At 41.1% G+C, this 19,394-nt stretch overlaps 2 protein-coding genes across 2 annotated transcripts in view; one reads left to right on the top strand and one right to left on the bottom strand.

Annotated features, from left to right (window-relative positions):
• Nucleotides 1-639: 639 nt before the first annotated feature.
• Nucleotides 640-1,421, bottom strand: LOC141516123 (transcription initiation factor TFIID subunit 9-like). Its single transcript, XM_074227405.1, is given in 1 exon segment — nt 640-1,421. A coding segment is annotated over 1 exon segment (771 nt). The 5' UTR covers nt 1,411-1,421.
• A 3,353-nt stretch (nt 1,422-4,774) lies between these two features.
• The window catches only part of STOX2 (storkhead box 2), a 364,781-nt gene continuing 350,161 nt past the window's right edge, over nt 4,775-19,394 (top strand). The window contains exon 1 of the mRNA XM_074228904.1: nt 4,775-5,208. Within this exon, the coding sequence (XP_074085005.1) occupies nt 4,809-5,208 (400 nt within the window). The 5' untranslated portion in view covers nt 4,775-4,808. The remainder of the gene's footprint in view (nt 5,209-19,394) is intronic.

Genomic DNA, 19,394 nt, shown 5'->3' with positions numbered 1-19,394 from the left:
AAGTTACTCATAGACCTGGACACACTAATGACTGGCATGGGAGCTTTGACCTGCTCTGTTTCCAAATTGACTTGATTCTTCTCTTCTTCTTTTTTTTTTTTTTGCAAGACAAACAGGGTTAAGTGGCTTGCCCAAGGCCACATGGCTAGGTAATTATTAAGTGTCTGAGGCCGGATTTGAACCCGGGTACTCCTGACTCCAGGGCCGGTGCTTTATCCACTGCACCACCTGGCCGCTGCAGGTTCTTTTCTTCTTTTTTTTTAATTTGATGAATTATAACTTTATTGTTTGCATGCAACTTCTAATGAAAAACATACATGATTCTACTAAAGTTCAACAATCTTAACAGCAGAAAAAGTTTTACAACTACATTACTTTTTTACTTAACACTTAGTTTTTTGTTTTCTATGAATTTAACATGATTACATTTATATTCCAAACTATTTATACTTTAGAAATGCATTGGGGTGGCTAGGTGGTGCAGTAGATAGAGCACCGGCCCTGGAGTCAGGAGTACCCGAGTTCAAATCCGGCCTCAGACACTTAATTACCTAGCCGTGTGGCCTTGGGCAAGCCACTTAACCCCCTTGCCTTGCAAAAAAAAAAAAGAAATGCATTGAGGCTGTCAGATGATGCTGTTTACAAATTATCATAATCATCATCCTCTTCATGTTTTCTTTTCAATGCATTTGGTGACTCAACAGGGGTGTTCTGTGATACCACATTGGTAGTGATGAGGATGTTTTTTGGCCCAATCAGAGAAGGGTTAATCAGAACATTCTGAACAGCAGGAGCCGAAGGAACAGCTGGTTTGGCAGCCACAGACTGGGAGGGTGGTATCTGAACAGTGAACCTTTGGCCTGGCACTGACACAGGGGTCCCAACTTTAGTTGAAACAGCAACTGTCTGAGCAGATGGGGTACCCAGAGTAGGAATGCTGGGTCTGCTGCTAACAGTACCAACACTCAGGTGGGGAATGGTTATCCGTCCAGCTGGAGCAGACCCCTTTTTTGGAAAAGACTTAAGTCTGAAGTTTGGTGCTGTTAAACAGCATCTGTCGGGTGGGAGTCTAAGTCCTGAATATGGCTTAATCAATGGTAAAGGGGTTTGATTTTTTTATCTTGCAATATCTAATAGAAAATCTCTTGGGGGAGGGGAAGTAAAAGACTGATCAGATCGACACTGGATTGCCAATCGCACATCATCTGCATCAACAGTGGCTTTCTTAGCATGGCTTGAATAAATTTTTGCATCATCCAAAATTGTTGTTACATATCGGAAGGCAAACTCCAGCATCTGATTGATTACTTTTAGCTCATAATCTGTAATTCCCATATCCTTCAGGATTTGTGCCATCACCAGAGCATCCTTGGGGCCGCTCTTGGGAGATGCCATCTTAGCCGGCTCCATGGTACTCGACAGCCAGACTTCCAGAGGTTCTTCTCTTCTTACAAAATCTGGTGGGTCCCTACTTTTGAGAGCTCGTTACATGGTGCAAGACCTAATCTGGGTACTGTAGCTAGTTGACTTTAACCCTGTTTCAGTTCAGACTTCCTGAGCTTCAGTGATTCACCAGCTCCAGCAGCCTCTTCCAGTAGCTGGCATTGCAGATGTGTACCATACCTAGCCAACTCAGTAACTTTTAACCATTGAAGATTGGGGAGGGTAAGGCAGTAGGCATTTACAACTTCTTGAAATTCAGGTACCATTTGTAGAAACAGGGTTTCTATTATTATGAAAGCCAAATTGTTTCCACAGGTTTCTAAATATTATGTGAATCTTGTTTTCCCAATAAAGACTTTATTTAAGGGGAAAGATGGAGCATTTGTACAATTGAAAATGAGCCTGGGCAGCATGATTGTCCAGTATCTTGATCCATGATTTGTTATAGGTATTTCCTTTATTTTAAAATTTTTTCCAATTACATGTAAAGATAATTTTTAGCAGTCATTTTTCAAGATTTTGAAATCCAGCTTTTTCTCCCCTTCTCCCCTCTTCCTAGAACAGTAAGCAATTTGATATAATTTATATATATGTATAATCATGTAAAAACATTTTCATATTAGTCACAGTTATGAAAGAAGAAACAGAAAAGGGAAAAACTCCATGAAAAAAAATAAAATGAAAATGGTAGACTTCAATCTTTGTTCATCTGGATGTGGACAGCATTTTCCATAGTGAGTCCTATGTAATTGTCCTGGAGTATTGTGTTGCCAAGAAGAGTTGAGTGATTCACAGTTGTCCATCATACTATTTTGCTGTTACTGTGAACAATGTTTTTCTGATTCTACATTTCACTTGGGATCAGTTCTTTGTCCCAGATTTTTTTGAACAATATTTATGAAGGAGGAAATTTGTCAATTAGCCAACATTTTAAAAGCACCCACTGTGTATTAAAGCACTTGTTTTTTTTTTTCCCAATATGGGTCTTAATCAGAGAAGAGGGGGATAATACCCCAGAAATCTTTCCACCCTACCCGGAAAACTCATTCCATTCCTAGATTTCGCACACTGGAAATAACCTGCAGCCTCTGCAGCTCATGATTTTGATAGACTACCTCCTCCCAGAATCTCCATTTTAAGGCGGATGACCAGGTCACCCGTGCCTTCAATCTGTTCTAGGTGGTACTCTTAACTTTGTTCCCAGACTTTCTCTCCAATGCTGCCACTTTCATTCTCATGCTCTCCCACCCTTTCCAGCTTTCTTTTTATGATACAAAAGCAAGACAGTCCCTACCCTCCAGGACTTTACATTCTAATGAAGAATGACCATGATAGGGGAGCTTTGGCAGTGGAAGGAGAGAGGATTGTCCCCTGATGGCAAAGGCTAAAGAAAATCGTGATGTCTGTGATGTCCATTTTAAATCCACTTATCAATTTAAAATGTTCCCTCAATGTGATGAATGTTGAGCTTTTACATTTCTAGGGGAGAAAAGTAACAGCCTTTTAACTCGTTTCCCAAGTGATTTTTACTTAATGTAGTTTCTTTCCGACTTCAAGAATCTAAAATTCATTACACTGCAGAACTCAGGTTTGTGCTCTCCGAACTCCTTTGCTAGATAGAGGAAATGCTATCTAATCAGGAATAGGACTTTTAGTGCTTTTACGAGGGCTCTGATCGCCTCAGGATCATTAAGACCAGCAGCATTGTGTGGGATATAAATGCTGGACTTGGGGAGGGGGACAGAAAGGTACAATGGGATTAGGAGGTAACCTGGAGGCCAACTAGTCCATCTCCTTCATTTTAGATGTGGAAAGTAGGACCTAGGGAGGTTGTGACTTGCCCAGGGTCTCATAGGCAGTGATTGACAGAAGCAGGATTTGAACTCAGGTTGCAACAACACATTTTCCCCCATTGTTTAGCATAGTGTTTGGAATATATTCAGAGCCCCATTACCTCACACCTGGGCTAGAGTACTATCCCAATTGGTCTGCCTACTTCTATTTCCCCCTCTTCCTCATTCCCCTTCATCCTTTCTCTACTCAGAGCACCTGTCAACTTGCTATTCCCAAAGCACAGAGTGCTGCTGCCCTCTCTCAAGATGCTTCCCTTGCTCTCTATTGCCTCTAGGATACAAGCAGACACACACAGACAAACGTTTTTTCATTTAAAGCCCTTCAACAACTTGTATGTGCAGTTTCTGTCAAATCAGCCCCTTCTGCCCCATCAGTCGCCTCTGTGGTTTTCCCGTGGAAGACCATGTCTTGTCCTCTAGGTCTTGGCGCAATCCGGCCCTGTGCCGGCAGTGCCCGAGCTCTTGGGATGGCTAGCCGAGGCAAGCGCCCAGCTCAGGGGCATCATCTCCTTGTCTAATCCCACAGCTGTCGGCCTCTCTTTCCCAGAAGCCCTAGTACAATTGGGTGTTTTCTTCTCTGCCCCTCTCCCTCCCCGCTTGCCCTCCCTAGCATTTCGGCTCCACTCGCCGGGGCTGTTTTGCCTTGTCTCTGCAGCCTAGCGCCTGGTCCATTTCAAGGGCTTCCTTGCTGCCCTGAGTTGAATCTACAGGGGCGCGGGGAAGCAAAAGACTGCATGGACTCGGGACTGTGAGCTCGGGCTGTTAACTTGGAAAGCCTGGCCAGGGTGATCCCGGCTGTACAGTCAGAATGTCCGCTGTCCTCTGGAGGGGAAGCGGGAAGCTGAGCAGAGGTGTAGGGGCCTGGGCGCAAAGCTGGCAGCAGTCTCTCAGGGCCAGTTTAGCTGGAGAATAATCGCTTTCTAAGGCCTCTTGCTCTCCCTCAGGGCCTCCTCCAAGGTGGGGCTGCCCCTGGCTTCGGATTCCTCGGGTTCATTCCAGGAGGAGAGAGGTTTCCCCAGCCTTTTTGCAAACTGCCCGCCTCCCCACCTTCCTCTCCGCCCCCTTCGCGCGGAGTCAGCCAGGCGCCGAGGGCAAGGCAAGGGCGGCGAGCGAGGCAAGCTTGTGGGGCGATGGACCGGGGGCCCGCGGGTGGAGGGGGAGCCGGAGCGCCACCCCGAGCTGGGGCTAATTTTCATCCGGCTTGACTCCCCTTGACGCCCCGGAAAGGCCTTTTCCTTATTTTGGGGTCCTGGGATGGGACCGGAGTGGCTTGGAAGGGAGTTTGGCAATTTGCGCCCCGGTGCCCCGGGCGACTCTCCTTTGGGGCAGAAGGAGAGGGGGGCCGCAGGTACAGTCGGGGCTCCGGGAGAGCCTCAGGCCGGGCCGCCTCGCTAGGGAGGGACGAGAAGGCAGTTTGGGGGGTGACCTTTCCCGGTGGGGGCGGTCAGCAGGAGCTGGCGGCGCCGGGGAGGGGCGGCCCGGCCGCGGCGGTCCCTTCAGCTGGGGCGGGCCATGCCTCAGAAAATGGACAAGTTTTTGCAGATCGCGCCCCATTCCCTGGCCATAGTCCTGAGCCAGGCGGGGGGCCCCGCGACGCGGAAGCCTTCGGCCGCAGTGGAGCCGGGGGCCGCGGCCGCAGCGGAGGGGCCGCGGCCGCAGCAGCCGCCCCCGGGCCGGCGGCTAGCCCGGCACCACGTCGGCTACGAGATCTTTGCAGACTTCAAGGCGGAGAACATGCAGCATTTCTGGAACCAGAAAGTGACGGCCGCCGTGGCCGAAACCTTCTTCCTGGGCTGGATCGACGAGCAGGTCCTGCTGATCCAGGGCAAGGAGGAGCACTTGGAGGCGCTCCGGGAAGGCTGGATGCGCCGGGCGCTCAAGCCCCCCACCGGATTCCTCATCCGCTGCCTGGGTGAGTCTGGGGGGAACCGGAGCTGGGGTCCGGTGGCCGCGGAGCCGCCCCCGGGCTCGGGCCGCAGGCTGCAGGGCGCCGGGAGGGGCCGAGCTGGGGTCTAGTCCCGCCTGGCTGCTCGCTCACCCGAGGCCCAGATGAACGGTGGGACTGAGCCCCAGCGCGGTTCCACAGACGGTTATGAAGCACTTTTGGGTGCGCAGCATTTTGTAAGGGGCTGGTGCCCGGAGGCGTGGGATGCAAGTCGAGCCCAGATTGACCCGACTGCTGAGTTGGGGACTGGGAAGTTAAAAAGTTGGCGCGGTCTCTGGAGTTTACCTAGAAGGCTGAGCAAGGGCCGGGGATGTGTAGCTAACCCGGGTAGGTGTGCGGTGCGGTGCGGCGCAGCGTGTGTGTGTGTGTGTGTGTGTGTGTGTGTGTGTGTGTGTGTGTGTGTGTGTGTCTGTCTGTCTCTCTGTCTGTCTTTAGCGGCTTACCAAGTTGGCCAACTAGGTTTACAACCTGGTTCAGGACAAAGGAGGCAACTGTAACGGCACAGCCGATTGCGTTTTGTGCGAACTGGGAAGCCTGGTGAATCCGAAGAGGTCCGAGGTGGGAAGGAGTCCTTGGTCCCGTCTGCCGTGTTTGCAGATGTGAGAGATGAGTGACCGCTGGCTCCAGTTGCTCGGCGCTGCCTCGCGACCAGGACCAGAGGTGGAGATTCCTGCTTTCCTTTTCCTTTCTTCCTCACTCCTTCCTTCCGCTCCTAAGGTGTTGAACCACTCTTTCTTCCTCCTCCATCCATGAAGGGGTTTTTGCTTGCTTTTTTTTTTAGGTTTTTGCAAGGCAAGCGGGGTTAAGTGGCTTGCCCAAGGCCACACGGCCAGGTCATTATTAAGTGTCTGAGGTCGGATTTGAACCCAGGTACTCCTGCCTCCAGGGCCGGTGCTCATCCCTGAAGTTTAGTCCTCTGAGGGAGGGGCTGCGGGCTGGCGGGGTGTGGGAGCTCCGGATCCCCTGCTCAGGTTCGAGCCCACCCCGTCTCCAACCCCGCCGCAGGGCGGTGCCAGTTCTGTCCAGGTAGGAAGCACCCACCTGACCAGTTACACCACTGCTTTGTGGCGACTCCCGCATTGTTTGGGGTCTGGGAGCCTTTCCTTCCTAGGGGCTACATGCACGCGCACCTGTGTGCTTTGAGATCCGCCTAGACTGCGGCGTGAGGTTCAGGTGTGACTCGGATCACCCTCCTCGATCTGTGGCGGCCCATTATTTTGGTCATTTCACCCCCTCCGGCCGGAGAGGGGGAGGGGAGGGCTGGACTTTTCCCAACCTGTTGCAAACGGATGACGCCACTCGCCTGGTTCCTAAGCGCCGGTGTTTCTATAGCCGACACAACTGTAAACTTGGTTCCGAAGGTATTCGACTCTAAGCTTTCCTACTTTAAGTTTCCTTTTGTACGTATTTGCGTGTGTGGAGTTTGGGGGGTGGGGTGGAGTATTGCGATGGGGGAGGAAAGGAGAGAAACCTGAACCTCGGCTATTGAGAAAACTGTACGGGGGAGGTGGTGGTAGCCCCGCGGACACTGCCGACACCAGTTGTTGCACTGCTTGATGGTGTGCCGGAAAACGACAGATTTCCGCTGTTTTCTTACATAGATTTTTACGTTTTATACTCTGGACTCATTTCTCTAAACAATAAGCAGATTTAATAAAAACTCAAGTGGAGAAGGGGGTTGTTTTTTTTTTTTTTTTGCTTTGTGTAGGAGGGGAGAACCCTCTTCTTCCTCCTAAGCAGGTGAAAGGAGCTTTCATTACTTGTAGAAAGTGGGGGCAAAAGTTCTGGGTCTTTCCTTCACCATTTTGGGCTTTATTGTACTTCTCACCCTTCCTGGTATATGGAGGACAACATAGTTTTTCTAAGTGTTTACATATAGGAAGATTTTTTTTAAAAGGTCACCTGTTTCTGAGCTGAGAAGAAAAGCTAGTCAAACCTGTGCTAAAACTTCCCTGTAACTCCTGCAGAATTATAAAAACTGACTGTTTTACAAATCTGGGCTCAGCAGAATGCTTAGATCTTCATAACTGAAATAATAGAAAAACAGGAATTTTTTTTCCAGTCCACTGAATCAGATAGTAAGGATAAAGGTTCTTAGAATTTTACAAATGGAAGGATCTAGACTTTGAAAAACATTCTGAGAAGGGGTTTGTAGACTTCACCAGTGTCAAGAGTCTAGAAAAAAACAATAAGTTTAAATCTCTTGCCCTATAGGATGCTTTGATCCCCTCTCCAACTACCAGCAAGTAGTTCCTCTCTGCCATTGAAGGAGAGCTCCCTATTTAATGAATCAACCAGTCTGGTTTTTCCTAATTTAGGAAATTCTACCTTACATTAGACTGGTGCTAGTTCTTTCTGGATTTAAGCCAAATAATTCCAATATGACAGTGCTTCAGATGATTATATACAACCAGTACTGGAACTATCTAAATCTTCCAGTCTAAAAAAATCCTGAATTCCTTCAAACTCCTCATACAACATAATATTAATTGATTTCAGACATATCCTCTGGATGTGCTTCTTAATTAATCAATGTCCCCTCTTAAAAGTATATCCAGACAATAGCTAGATAAGGTATAACCATTTCAGAGGAAATGTTGCCTCCTTCTGGTCTCTTCAATTTAGCAAATATTCTTTATGAGGGACACCACTCTAGTAGATAGAGAGCTGGTCTTATACTCAGTAAGATCTGGATTCAAATTCTGTCTCTGTCATTTGCTGTTCTTATAACTCTGCATGCAAAGTCACTTACCTTTCTTAGTATTCTGTACTTAAGTATGGTATAAGCTTAGTACCATAACTTGCAGAGACTTTGTGGTAAAGGGAAGCTCTATATCCTGGAATTTTATGTAGCAATTAAATAAAAGACTTAGTGGGTTGTGCCTAGTTCTCATTCCTAAATATTTGTAAAGAGATTACTATGTTTAAAGCATATGCCTTTCTAGATATTAGAGAGGAAAAAAGGGAAACATTTCTGCATTCCAAAAAGTATCCTCTAGTGGAAGAATGTAACCATGTTAAAGTAATACAAATTAATTTCAGCAGAAAGATGATATTAGCAACTAGGGGAATCCAGAAAAGAATCTTTGTAGAAAGTGACCCTGGAAGGGATGCTATGAGCTCTAAATAATAAAAGTTAGGAGAGAATTTCTGGCTTTGGAATGGGAATAGGTAGAAGAAGGACAGAATTCTGAGAACAGTTAGAAGACAAGTATGACTGGAACAAAATGTATGAAAAGGAGTAATTAAGTCTGGAAAGATAGATGGGAGCCAGATGTAAGATTATTATTAAATGAAGGTGGAAGAGCTTGCATTTTGTCTTACAATGCACAAAGGAGCTAATGCAGATTTTTTCTAAAAATTATTTTTAAAGATTTTATTTGAGTTTTACAATTTTTCTCCCAATCTTATTCCCCCCCCCCCAACAGAAAGCAATCTGTCATAATGCAGATTTTTGACTAGGGGAGTAACAACGACAGATTTAGGAATATGAATTTGGCAGCTATATGGAGGATAGTTTGGGGAGGAGAGAGAATAGAGGCCATCTCAGGAGTCTATGATAGAGACTTGAGTATGGATGGAAATAAGGTAGACTCAATGAGCCAGTAGCAAATTGATTATAGGGTTTTGGATGAAGAAGAGGGAATCAAGTCAAGAGTAATTTGGAACTTTTGAATCTTCACTTGAAATAGAAATTGGAGAATGGAAGTGATTTGGGTGGAAAATAAATTCTGTTTTACATGTGTTGATCTAGAGATAGCAAAAGGATAACTGGGGAGAGACAGGAAGATGACTCAGGGTACAACTGGAATAATGGTAGTGGAGTTAAGGAGCGTGATTAAGGATAGGTATAGAGATTTGAATCATCACCATGGAGATCACTGAACCTATAGGTCTAATGAGATCACTGTGAGAGAATAAAAAGAAAAATAGGAGCTGGATAGATCTTTATGGTGACACAATATAGAGTGATATTTAGATGCTGCTTCAGCAAAAGATTGAGAAGGAATTATCAAAGATCAGAGTTGTTTCATAGAAGAGAGTGAAGTGACTGATGGTTCCTAAATATGCACATAGATCCGCTGAGGGAAGAGCCATGGATGTGGGAGTTAAGATTGATTACTGTGAAAAAAGCAGTTTCAGTAAAGTGATAGGTACTATTAGAAATAATATTGAAGTATACTTTAATTAATTGGTTTCTTTCTCCTTCCTTAAAGGTTACAAAGCATATCTCATTTGACCCTCACAGCAACCTGATGAGGTCAATTAATAACTATTTATCACCAGACAACTGCCTTGAGAGGTTATTATTCTCAGTTTCATGTAATCGGGAGGCTTGTCAATGAGGCCAGTCCTTATATGCATACTTTGCTGAGGTAATTCCCATGTAGACTTCAGAGTGAATGAAAACATGGTTTCTAGTGTGCAGTTAAGGAAATTGGCACTAAGTGAGCCCAAATCACTTGCCAAAAGGTCACACAGTCACCATAGTATCTGAGTAAAGATTTGACTAGAGGTCTTCTTGATGACTCCAAGTCTAGTGGACTATCCACTTTACTTATAGTTTTCTTTTTATTAAGACAGTCTATTGACAACTGATTTTATCTTGTTTCTTTTTGGCAGTTCTATTTTTATATAATAATAAAAATTATTACTTATATTATTTATATATTATATAATTTTTCCCTAGGGTATTCCTCTTCTATGCATCTTAATAGCAATCTTCATTTTTGGATGGAATTCTCCACATGGATGAGATTATAACTATATTGCAATATTGATTTTTGTAGATTTATATTTTGCAGGATTTTTTTTTTTTCATTTTAAAACATGCTCACACTTGTTTGATTTGGGCCTAGCTAGATCCTTCAAACAGTTTGGTAAGGGATTAAATTCCTACTTTCTTCCCTGTCTGGTACTCTATGTGCCTGTCTTCCATATAGGAGCTTTTGAGTGTTATTGTGAGGATCAAATGGGTCAAATGCTTAGTAAGCACATAGAAGATACTTAATAAATGAATGTTTATTCCTCTTCCTCCGTGTTGCAAATACTATTTTTCTAACAAATGGAAAAAGGACAAAATGGTTAGTTGAACTAATGAGAGGTAGTAGCAGCCTGATGGATGGAGAGTTAGTCAATCCTGCTTGTGATTTATTGAGGGGTAACCTGGGAAGCTGATTTAACTTCTCAGTGCCTCGGGCTACCCTCTGAGACTCCAAATTATAGAGGAGCTGCCAATTTGCCTCAGAGGGAGTGCCAAAGAAAAGTCAGAGTAAATAAACAATCCTGGTAGCCTGGAGATACTTCAAAGAACCAACTTCTCCAGCAGGTTATTCCCTTTACCTTTTCTGTTCTTTTCAGTTTGAGATAAATCTAAAATCTTTCCATAACCCTTCACTTAGGAAGGAATTTTTTTTTAATTTTAGGAGGAGCATTTTAAATCAAATGCTACAGGAATCAGGGGAAAAGTACTGGTTATGGAGTATGACTTGGGTTCAAATCCTACCTGTGTGACCTTAGACAAATCATTTTAACCCATTCTGCATCTGTTTCCTCATCTGTAAAAAGGGTATTTGAATAACTTAGATTCTGAGTTCCCTTTCAAATCCAGATCTATGTAGAAATTATATCCAAATAGATATTCATATCTAAACAATAAATAATCCCTGCCTAAAATAGAGATAGATATTAGAAAAGGGGATCCAAAGCAATCTTGGGTTGCTGTAGGTCTGGCTTCATGTTTGGACTGCCTTAGAAATTCTGATAGCTACCTTATAAGGAGACTCCCTTTTATGCTTGAATTTGGTGGTGATCTGACCTCTGTAAAATATCATTTGTATTAAAACATCTACTTGAGGTGATCAATTCTTAATTAATCTAACTTCTTCACTGAATCCTTCTGGAAAATGCCAGTCTAGCCATGCTTATTCCTCTTTTCTCTGGAATTTTTTTATAGTGATTACATCATTTGCTACATATTCCATGTATTTTGCCCCCCTCCCCCCAGTCATATAATGTCTAGCATTTTATGTGTATTTGTTGAACTTGCCCAGTGAGATTATAAACAATCTAAGGTTTGGGACCAGTTTTTTTGTAACTTATTTCTTAAATTTCTTAAAATTGTGCTTTTTTTCTTTGTAGACCAATTGCCTCTACAAGGAAATACAAAAGGGATTTACTTAGGAAATTGAGAAGGCACAATAGATTTTATGCAGGACCTGGAGTCAGGAAGACCTTTTTTTCAAGTTTGGCCCCAGATATATAGTAAGTAGCTTTATGACCCTGGGCAAGTCACTTAATCCTGTTTGCCTAACTTTCCTCATTTGTAAAATGAGCTGGAGAAGGAAATGGCAAAATCACTCTAGTATCTTTGCCAAGAAAATCCCAAATGGGGTCACCAAGATTGGAACACCATGGAACAAATGGTATTAGCAACAGTGGCTTTGGAAATTGCAAAACCATTTGTGAATCAGTTGCTAACACCACAGTTTTTCAAGGAAATGTGTGTATTCAAGAAAATAAGAATTCACATTATATTGTATATATGCTTGATCTTTTTTAATTGATATTTTTTTCCAATTACACATCATGGAAGTCACATGCATAGGCATATTTTTAAGTTACATGATTTCCCTCCAACCTCCTCCTCTTGATGGTGAACAATCAGGGGAATATTATACATAACACACTTATGTTTAACATGTCTACAGACTAGTGATTTTCTGTGTGAGGAATTAGGACTTAGGGAAAAGGAAGAAATATATGAGATAGGAAAGAAATATACATAAGAGAAATTTTTAAAAAGTGGGTGTGGTGTTCATTCAGATTCTATAGGGTTTTTGGGTGGTTTTTTTTGGTTTTGTTGTTTTGTTTTCTTCCTCTGGATGAGAATAGCATTGTCCATTGCTGGTCTCCTAGGGATGTCTGAGCTCTCTGAACTGCTGAGAGGTACATTCTTGATCTTTTAAAATCTGTGAATGTTGTTCTGAGCAATAGAAAATTTAGAAGTAAAATATTCTTGTAACTGGAAACCTTTGTAAAACATAGTTTGAAAGTGAGGTGGTAGAAAATATTTACTTTGTGGTTTATCTGGTAAATAACACACTAAATAAGACTTAAAACCACAAGGAACAGAGTGAAGGAACTTAGATTTTTCCATTTTTAACCTTAGGAATGTAAATGACTGAGGAATTTTGATTCTAAACAAAAAAATACAGGATGGCTAAAGGACAAAATGGGCCTTGTACAACAGAAAAATGGATGATGAAAAAGCCTTTATTTGGATTTTGCCTAAAGGAATGTTTCCTCTCACTTAAAAAATGATTCTCAAAACTGGAAATTTATGAGTGAGCTGTAGGAAAAAGTCTTTTTAGTTTCAGTTATATAATAATACTTTTTAAAGTGAATTTTCTCGAGAATTATGAAGGGTTCCTAGGTCAAGGGTTTAGCTAGTTCTCCATAACCATACATAGCCCTATATTGAGTAGGTCAAGGGAGATTGTGCATAAAGCTGGTCTTTGAGTCAATAATGCCTGAGTTCATATCCTGATTCAGACAGGTTATAATTGTGTGACCCTGGGTAAATCACTTATCCTTCTGTAAGATAGGCATATAGAAAGGAAATAGAACATCTCCCTTCCAGGATTGTTGTGAAGATCAAATGAGACATTTGTTAAGTGCTCTGCAAAGCTATAAGCACTATACGATGTGAAGTAATAATAGTAGTAGTAGTAGTATTAGTTGTAAGTAGTAGCAGTAGTAGCAGTAGTAGCAGCAGTAGTAAAGATAGCCATAGCAAATTAGAATGTCCTGGTTTTCTTATAAAAAGATTAAAACAGGGGCGGCTAGATGGTGCAGTGGATACAGCACTGGCCTTGAAGTCAGGAGTACCTGAGTTCAAATCTGGCCTCAGACACTTAATAATTACCTAGCTGTGTGGCCTTGGGCAAGCCACTTAACCCCATTGCCTTGAAAAAAAATAAATAAAAAGATTAAAACAACTTGGCATAGATAAGAATATTTAAAATGGGATCAGTTCATAGTCATAAAACATTTCAAATGAATCATTTTATTAAGATAACAGTAAAGGTGCATAAAATATTTTAGATAAAACTGCTGTACTCAAACACATCCTTTTGTGAGATCCCTGAATCAGACAATTCAGAATTTGTTGCCATTTACATATCTCTCTCAACTCAGAGTAATCATGGACATTTGAAAGTTGCTCTGTCAGGATTTAAATGTGCAGGTGATTAATCTTTGATCCAAATGTTTGTATGGGGATGAGGAATGTTCATTATAAATGGAAGTATATTTAGTTTAGGCAATAATGAAAACTTATTCAAGAAATACTTGAAAGGATTTGTGAATTTGTCACAATAGGGCACTGCTTGCCCTATTTTATATGTATAGGCTTGGATAGTTTACAAAGCATTTCCTCACATTAATTCCCCTTTGTACTGAAGTATTTTTTTTTTTTACCATTTTACAGATGACAAAAAGCAAATTATTTTCTCACCCAGAAATCCCATAAAACCAAATGAGGAGAATAAAATTTGAGAACGATTGTGGTTTACTAAGAGGTGGCACAAGCCCCAGGCATGTGAAGACTTCCCTTTCTGAATGGGTGGATGAAAACAATTTGTTCCAACAGCCTTGAGGGTGACTGAAGCAGGAACTGTGTAGGGCATGATCAGACATCAAAGACGCCAAGGCCATCCATTGTATCCTGGACCATTGCCAGTAGACTTCACTTTTTCTCTTGCCACTGGACCTCAGTGACTTTAGAAGGGAGACTGAGGTTGCTGACTTTGTATAAATTTTCCTCATTTATGTACAATTCACACTAGTTAAGACATTATCCTTACAGCACTTAGCGGATCACAAAACCTGGTGTCAGGAGGACCTGAGTTCTGTGGGACCTAGGCAAGTCATTCTAATTGCCTCAAAAAAAAAATCAAAACAAAAGAACCCATCATCCTAAGATATCATTGGTCCTCTTTGAAAATAAAGGATAAATAATGAGTGGCACAAAAGGATTCAAAGACCTCTTCTCCCCCCGCCCCAATCTTTCTCTCTCTCTCTCTCTCTCTCTCTCTCTCTCTCTCTCTCTCTTTTTTGCAAGGCAAATGGGGTTAAGTGGCTTGCCCAAGGCCACACAGCTAGGCAATTATTAAGTGTCTGAGGCTGGATTTGAGCTCAGGGACTCCTGACTCCAGGGCTGGTGCTCTATCCACTGAGCCACCTAGCCACGCCCCCCACTCTCTCCTGTGAATCTCTCATCAACTTGCTCTCTTATCTCCCATGGCCTAAAAGATAAAAACAAAATATTTTTATCCTACTTTAGAATTATTGACCGTTAATTATTTGATTACCCTGAGGATATAATCTTCAGGATAGAGTACCAACGTTCATCCTTATATACCTAAAATAGTTTTCTGACTATATTATATTATATATATATACATATACATATATATGTATATATATATATAATATATATATGGTTCAGTTTAGTAAAAAAGCTGAAAGATTTCCCCAATATTTTAAATGAAGACATTACACAAGGTCATTCTGATTGTGTCAGAACCAGGATTTAAACACAGGTATTCTCACTCTACTTTGGGGGAAATCAGAAGGGGCAGCAGAAAGGGAAGAAATAGTTGAAATGAAAGAAACCTAGGTAAGACCACCAAAGCTCACTTATTAATTTGAACCTGAGTTTATACAACTGCAAAAACCAGCCACTAATTCCCTTCTTTCGAGCATCATTAGGTCAGAAGCTCGAAGCTTTAGAAGTGAAAGCAATTTTAGAGGTCATCTACTCCAATTTCTTCCTTTTACAGATGAAGATACTAAGATCCAGACCGATTCTGTGATTTGCACAGGGTTACACTGGTAGTATTTCAAATCCTTCATTCTTTACCTATTACCAACATAAATCTTTTTATAGTTCCATTTAGTTTCAAAGCAAGATTCTATTTGAATTCTATAGCAAAGATTATCATTAACCACCTAAATGCTAAAAACGTACAGTTTTCCTGTATGTTTCCAGGATTTGCATAGTCAACCACCCCCACTCACTGTTATTTATAATCCCCTGGCTCCTCTGTTACCTCACACTGTCCTACTCTCCTCCAGTGTTCCTTCTCTCTCTTTTTCCTTGGCTTTTATTTTTCTTTCTACACTTTATGGAAGCATCATCCAGGCTCTGTCCTCCATCCTCTTTTTTCCTCTTTAAAATTTCTATTTAGTGTCATAAACTCTCAAAAGTCCCAATTCTCACCTCTATTTGGATAACATCCACATCTCTTTCTCCTCTCACCCCTCAAGTTGTGAACTTTTTTTTTCTTATATTCACCTGAATGTGCTGTTTCCCTTTCAAACTCGGTAACCTATTAGCTTAATCAGGAAGACAGTTCAATTAATTTGTATCACAGGGAACTAGCAACTGTTCCTTGTAACCAGAATGAGGGCACTAGCCCTTTTTCCCTTGGAGGATTCCCCAAGGCCAAACAGCTAGATAATTATTAAATGTCTGAGGTCGGATTTGAACCCAGGTATCCTGACTCCAAGGCTGGTGCTCTATCCACTGCGCCACCTAGCTGCCCCCTGGAGGATTCTTATAAATGACTTATAATAGGCAGGGAGAACCCATGCTTTTGGACTGGAGTTTCTATACCATTCTTCTTGCTGCAGACCTTATTATGGAGGCAGGAGGTAGAGCCAGATAATTTGGGGAGACCTCTCTTGGATAGTGCAGAGTAGCTCAGGGAAGTCTTTTAATCAGGGTGCTTTCTCTGAGAATCCGTGCCCCTTTGTGTTGTGTGTGTTTGGGTCCTGGGGGATGCTTCCTTAAGCATTGTGCTTTCTGGAAGCTCTTAGGGCCCTGCATGCAGGGATTGGGTTTAATGGATGCTAAAGGGGACTCAAGGTCAATCAGCTATGTTCTTAAAAAAAATTTCTGAAATGTGCCCAATTCTCTTAGATAGATTTGTGTGAGAGTGTTTCCTGGGTACTTGGTAGTCATAGGTCCCTGTAACCTTGAAAATATCAAAAGTTATCTCCCTCACAAAATCAGCTGTCCTTTTGGATTTTCCCTATTTCTGAAGGAGTGAGAAAACCTGTGTTTAAATCCTGGCTGTGAAACAATCATTGTGACCTTGCATAATATACTTAAACCCTTTCTAGATCTTCATTTCCTTGCTATAGAATGAAAAAACTGAATCAATTGATTGATAAGATCATTTTGGTTCTAAAGTGATGCTTCTATGATCTTGTATTAATGGTAGCACCATCTCTCTTGTACCTTTGTGCATTATCTTTGATGCTTCCCGCTCCATCTAATCCATTGTTTACACTGCATTGTAGTCTAGTAAGTATGCAATGGTATTATATCTAAGAAAATAATGTACATATCTTAATTTTAAAATGCTTTATTGCTAAAAAAATGGTAATCATCATCATCTAAGCTTTCAGTGAAATGTAATCTTTTTGCTGCTGAAGGATCTTGCCTTAGTGTTGATGGCTACTGACTGATCAGGGTGATAGGTGGTGAAGATTGGGGTGGCTGGGTCAATTTCTTAAAATAAGGCAACATTGAAGTTTGCCAATCTCCTTTCACTTGGATAATGTCCACATCTCTTTTTTTTTCTTGGAGGAGAATTTTAAGGTTATTAATTGACCTAATTTCAGTATTGTTATGTCTCAGGGAATAGAGAGATGAGAAGGGAGAGAGATGGGGAAAGGTTGGTTGGTGGAACATTTAGATTATACACAACATTTATTGATTATGTTCACCATCTTATATGTCATGGTTCGTAGTATAGTAAAACTTTATAAGAATAAGATCAAAATCACTGATCACAGGTCACCTTTTAAATGACCCTCTGTCACTTTTTGTTTCCTCCTTAAGGATATGATTTCTTTCTCATCACACTCAATTTGGATCAATGTACAACATGGAAACAAATTAAAGATTGACAGATTGTTTTCTGTGGGGGGGGGTGAGGGGAGGGAAGTAAGATTGGGGGGAAAATTGTAAAACTCAAATAAAATCTTTAATAAAAAAAATAATAAATGACCCTCTTTCATTGAAACCTTGCTTCCCCTTTCCAGAACTGAATTTTGTTTCTCTCTCCTTTGAACTGTAAGCTCTTCATAGTTGCTTCTATGTCTTTGAAATAGCAAGTTTGGTCCCTCCTTCTTAACTTCCTAATTCTCAAACTTTTTGAAAGTAGAGACCTGTCTAGCTATTTAAGTACCTCTGTGCATAATATAATGTTTGACACAGAGATGGTCAGTGAATTATGAATTGAATTGACGAGTAAGCAGCTTCCTTCTTTGCTGATCCTATAATTATCTTTATTTCTTTTTTTTTATTATTTTTTGCAGTCTATTAGTCTTTACATTGTCTCCATGGTATATATTGCTCTAAGTTGAATGTGATAAGAGAGAAATCATATCCTAAAGGAAAAAATAAAATATAAGAGATAACAAAATTACATGATAAGATAACAGTTTTTTTTTTTAACAAACTGTGGTATATGCATGTCATAGAATACTATTGTCCTATTAGAAACCAGGAGGGATGGGAGTTCAGGGAAGCCTGGAGGGATTTGCATGAACTGATGCTGAGTGAGATGAGCAGAACCAGAAGAACACTGTCCAGCCTGACAGCAACATGGGGGTGATGATCAACCTTGATGGACAATTTTGGGCTATCTGCAATGGAGAATACCATCTGTATCCAGAGAAAGAATTGTGGAGTTTGAACAAAGACCAAAGACTATTACCTTCAAATTAGAAAAATAAAACCATTATCTTATTATGTTGCTAAGTCGTACTTTATTTTTCTTCCTTAAGAATGTGATTTTTTCTCTCATCACATTCAACTGAGATCAATGTATACCATGGAAACAATGTAAAGACTAACAGAATGTCTTCTTTCGGGGGTGGGGGGGTGGGGGGGTGGGGGTGGGAGGAGGGAATCAAGAATGGGGGGGGAAATTGTAAAACTCAAAATAAATAAAATCTTTCTAAAAAAATAAAATTTGGTCTTTGGTCTTTGTTCAAACTCCACAATTATTTCCTTTGTTTTTTTTTTAAATTAATTAATTGATTGATTTGGATTTTGTTTTTATTTTTTTATTTTTTTAAAAATTTTTTCCTCTGGATACACATGGTAGTCTCCATCACAGATAGCCCAAAAGTGTCCCTGTAAATCCATAGTTCTCCACCTCACCAAGGGAAAGGAGGAAGGGTAATATTTCTTGATCTCTTCTCTAAACTTTTATTCCCTTTGTTTCTAAATCATTTTGACACCCATGAAAGGAGTTTAGAGGTGAATTGGAAGTTGTCCATTTCAAAATGTACAGCTTTAATCATTCAGTTGGAAATGTGTGTTTCTAAGTAGATTACTTTGTGTGTGTGTGTGTGTGTGTGTGTGTGTGTGTGTGTGTGTGTTTTCACTCCTCAAACTTTGATCTGTGTAAAATTTCTGAATGCCTTCTTCCTGTTGTGTTTTCCCAGGGTCCACTGACATAATAGGGCCTTTCGGGACTTAAGCCATTTTTATTTCTGAAAATTAGTCCCTAAAATAGTTGATGATTAATTTTAGATAAGATGGTTCAGTGTGCAGAAAAGCAATGAAACAGCAAAGGGTAAGATTGCTCTTATGGTTAAAAATATAGAAAATGAGGTTCCCAATTAACAATGTGTACTACTTTCTGTGAATAATAAAATGTGTAGACAAATTAGGATTATTAATTAAATCTTATATTCTTGCATTGTATCCTTAAGTAGAACATAATAAAAGTCTATGTGGAGTTCTTGAATTATTTTTAAAGAAGGTTTCCTTGTACTCTCTTATAATATCATCTTTAGTAATCTAGAATCAACTCTGTGCCTCAATAAGGCATCTGAATTCTGGGCTTAATTATGAATAGTCACATTCATGTAAGACGGGGATATAAAAATATATTTTTATTTCTGAAAATTAGTCCCTAAAATAGTTGACGTTTAATTTTAGATAAGATAGTTCAGTGTGCAGAAAAGCAATGAAACAGCAAAGGGTAAGATTGCTCTTATGGTTAAAAATATAGAAAATGAGGTTCCCAATTAACAATGTGTACTACTTTCTGTGAATAATAAAA

This window comes from Macrotis lagotis, chromosome 3, assembly GCF_037893015.1.
Source record: "Macrotis lagotis isolate mMagLag1 chromosome 3, bilby.v1.9.chrom.fasta, whole genome shotgun sequence".
Classification (NCBI taxonomy): domain Eukaryota; kingdom Metazoa; phylum Chordata; class Mammalia; order Peramelemorphia; family Peramelidae; genus Macrotis; species Macrotis lagotis.
The sequence above is the reverse complement of the archived record's forward strand: the minus strand, read 5'-3'. Positions and strand labels throughout refer to the sequence as shown.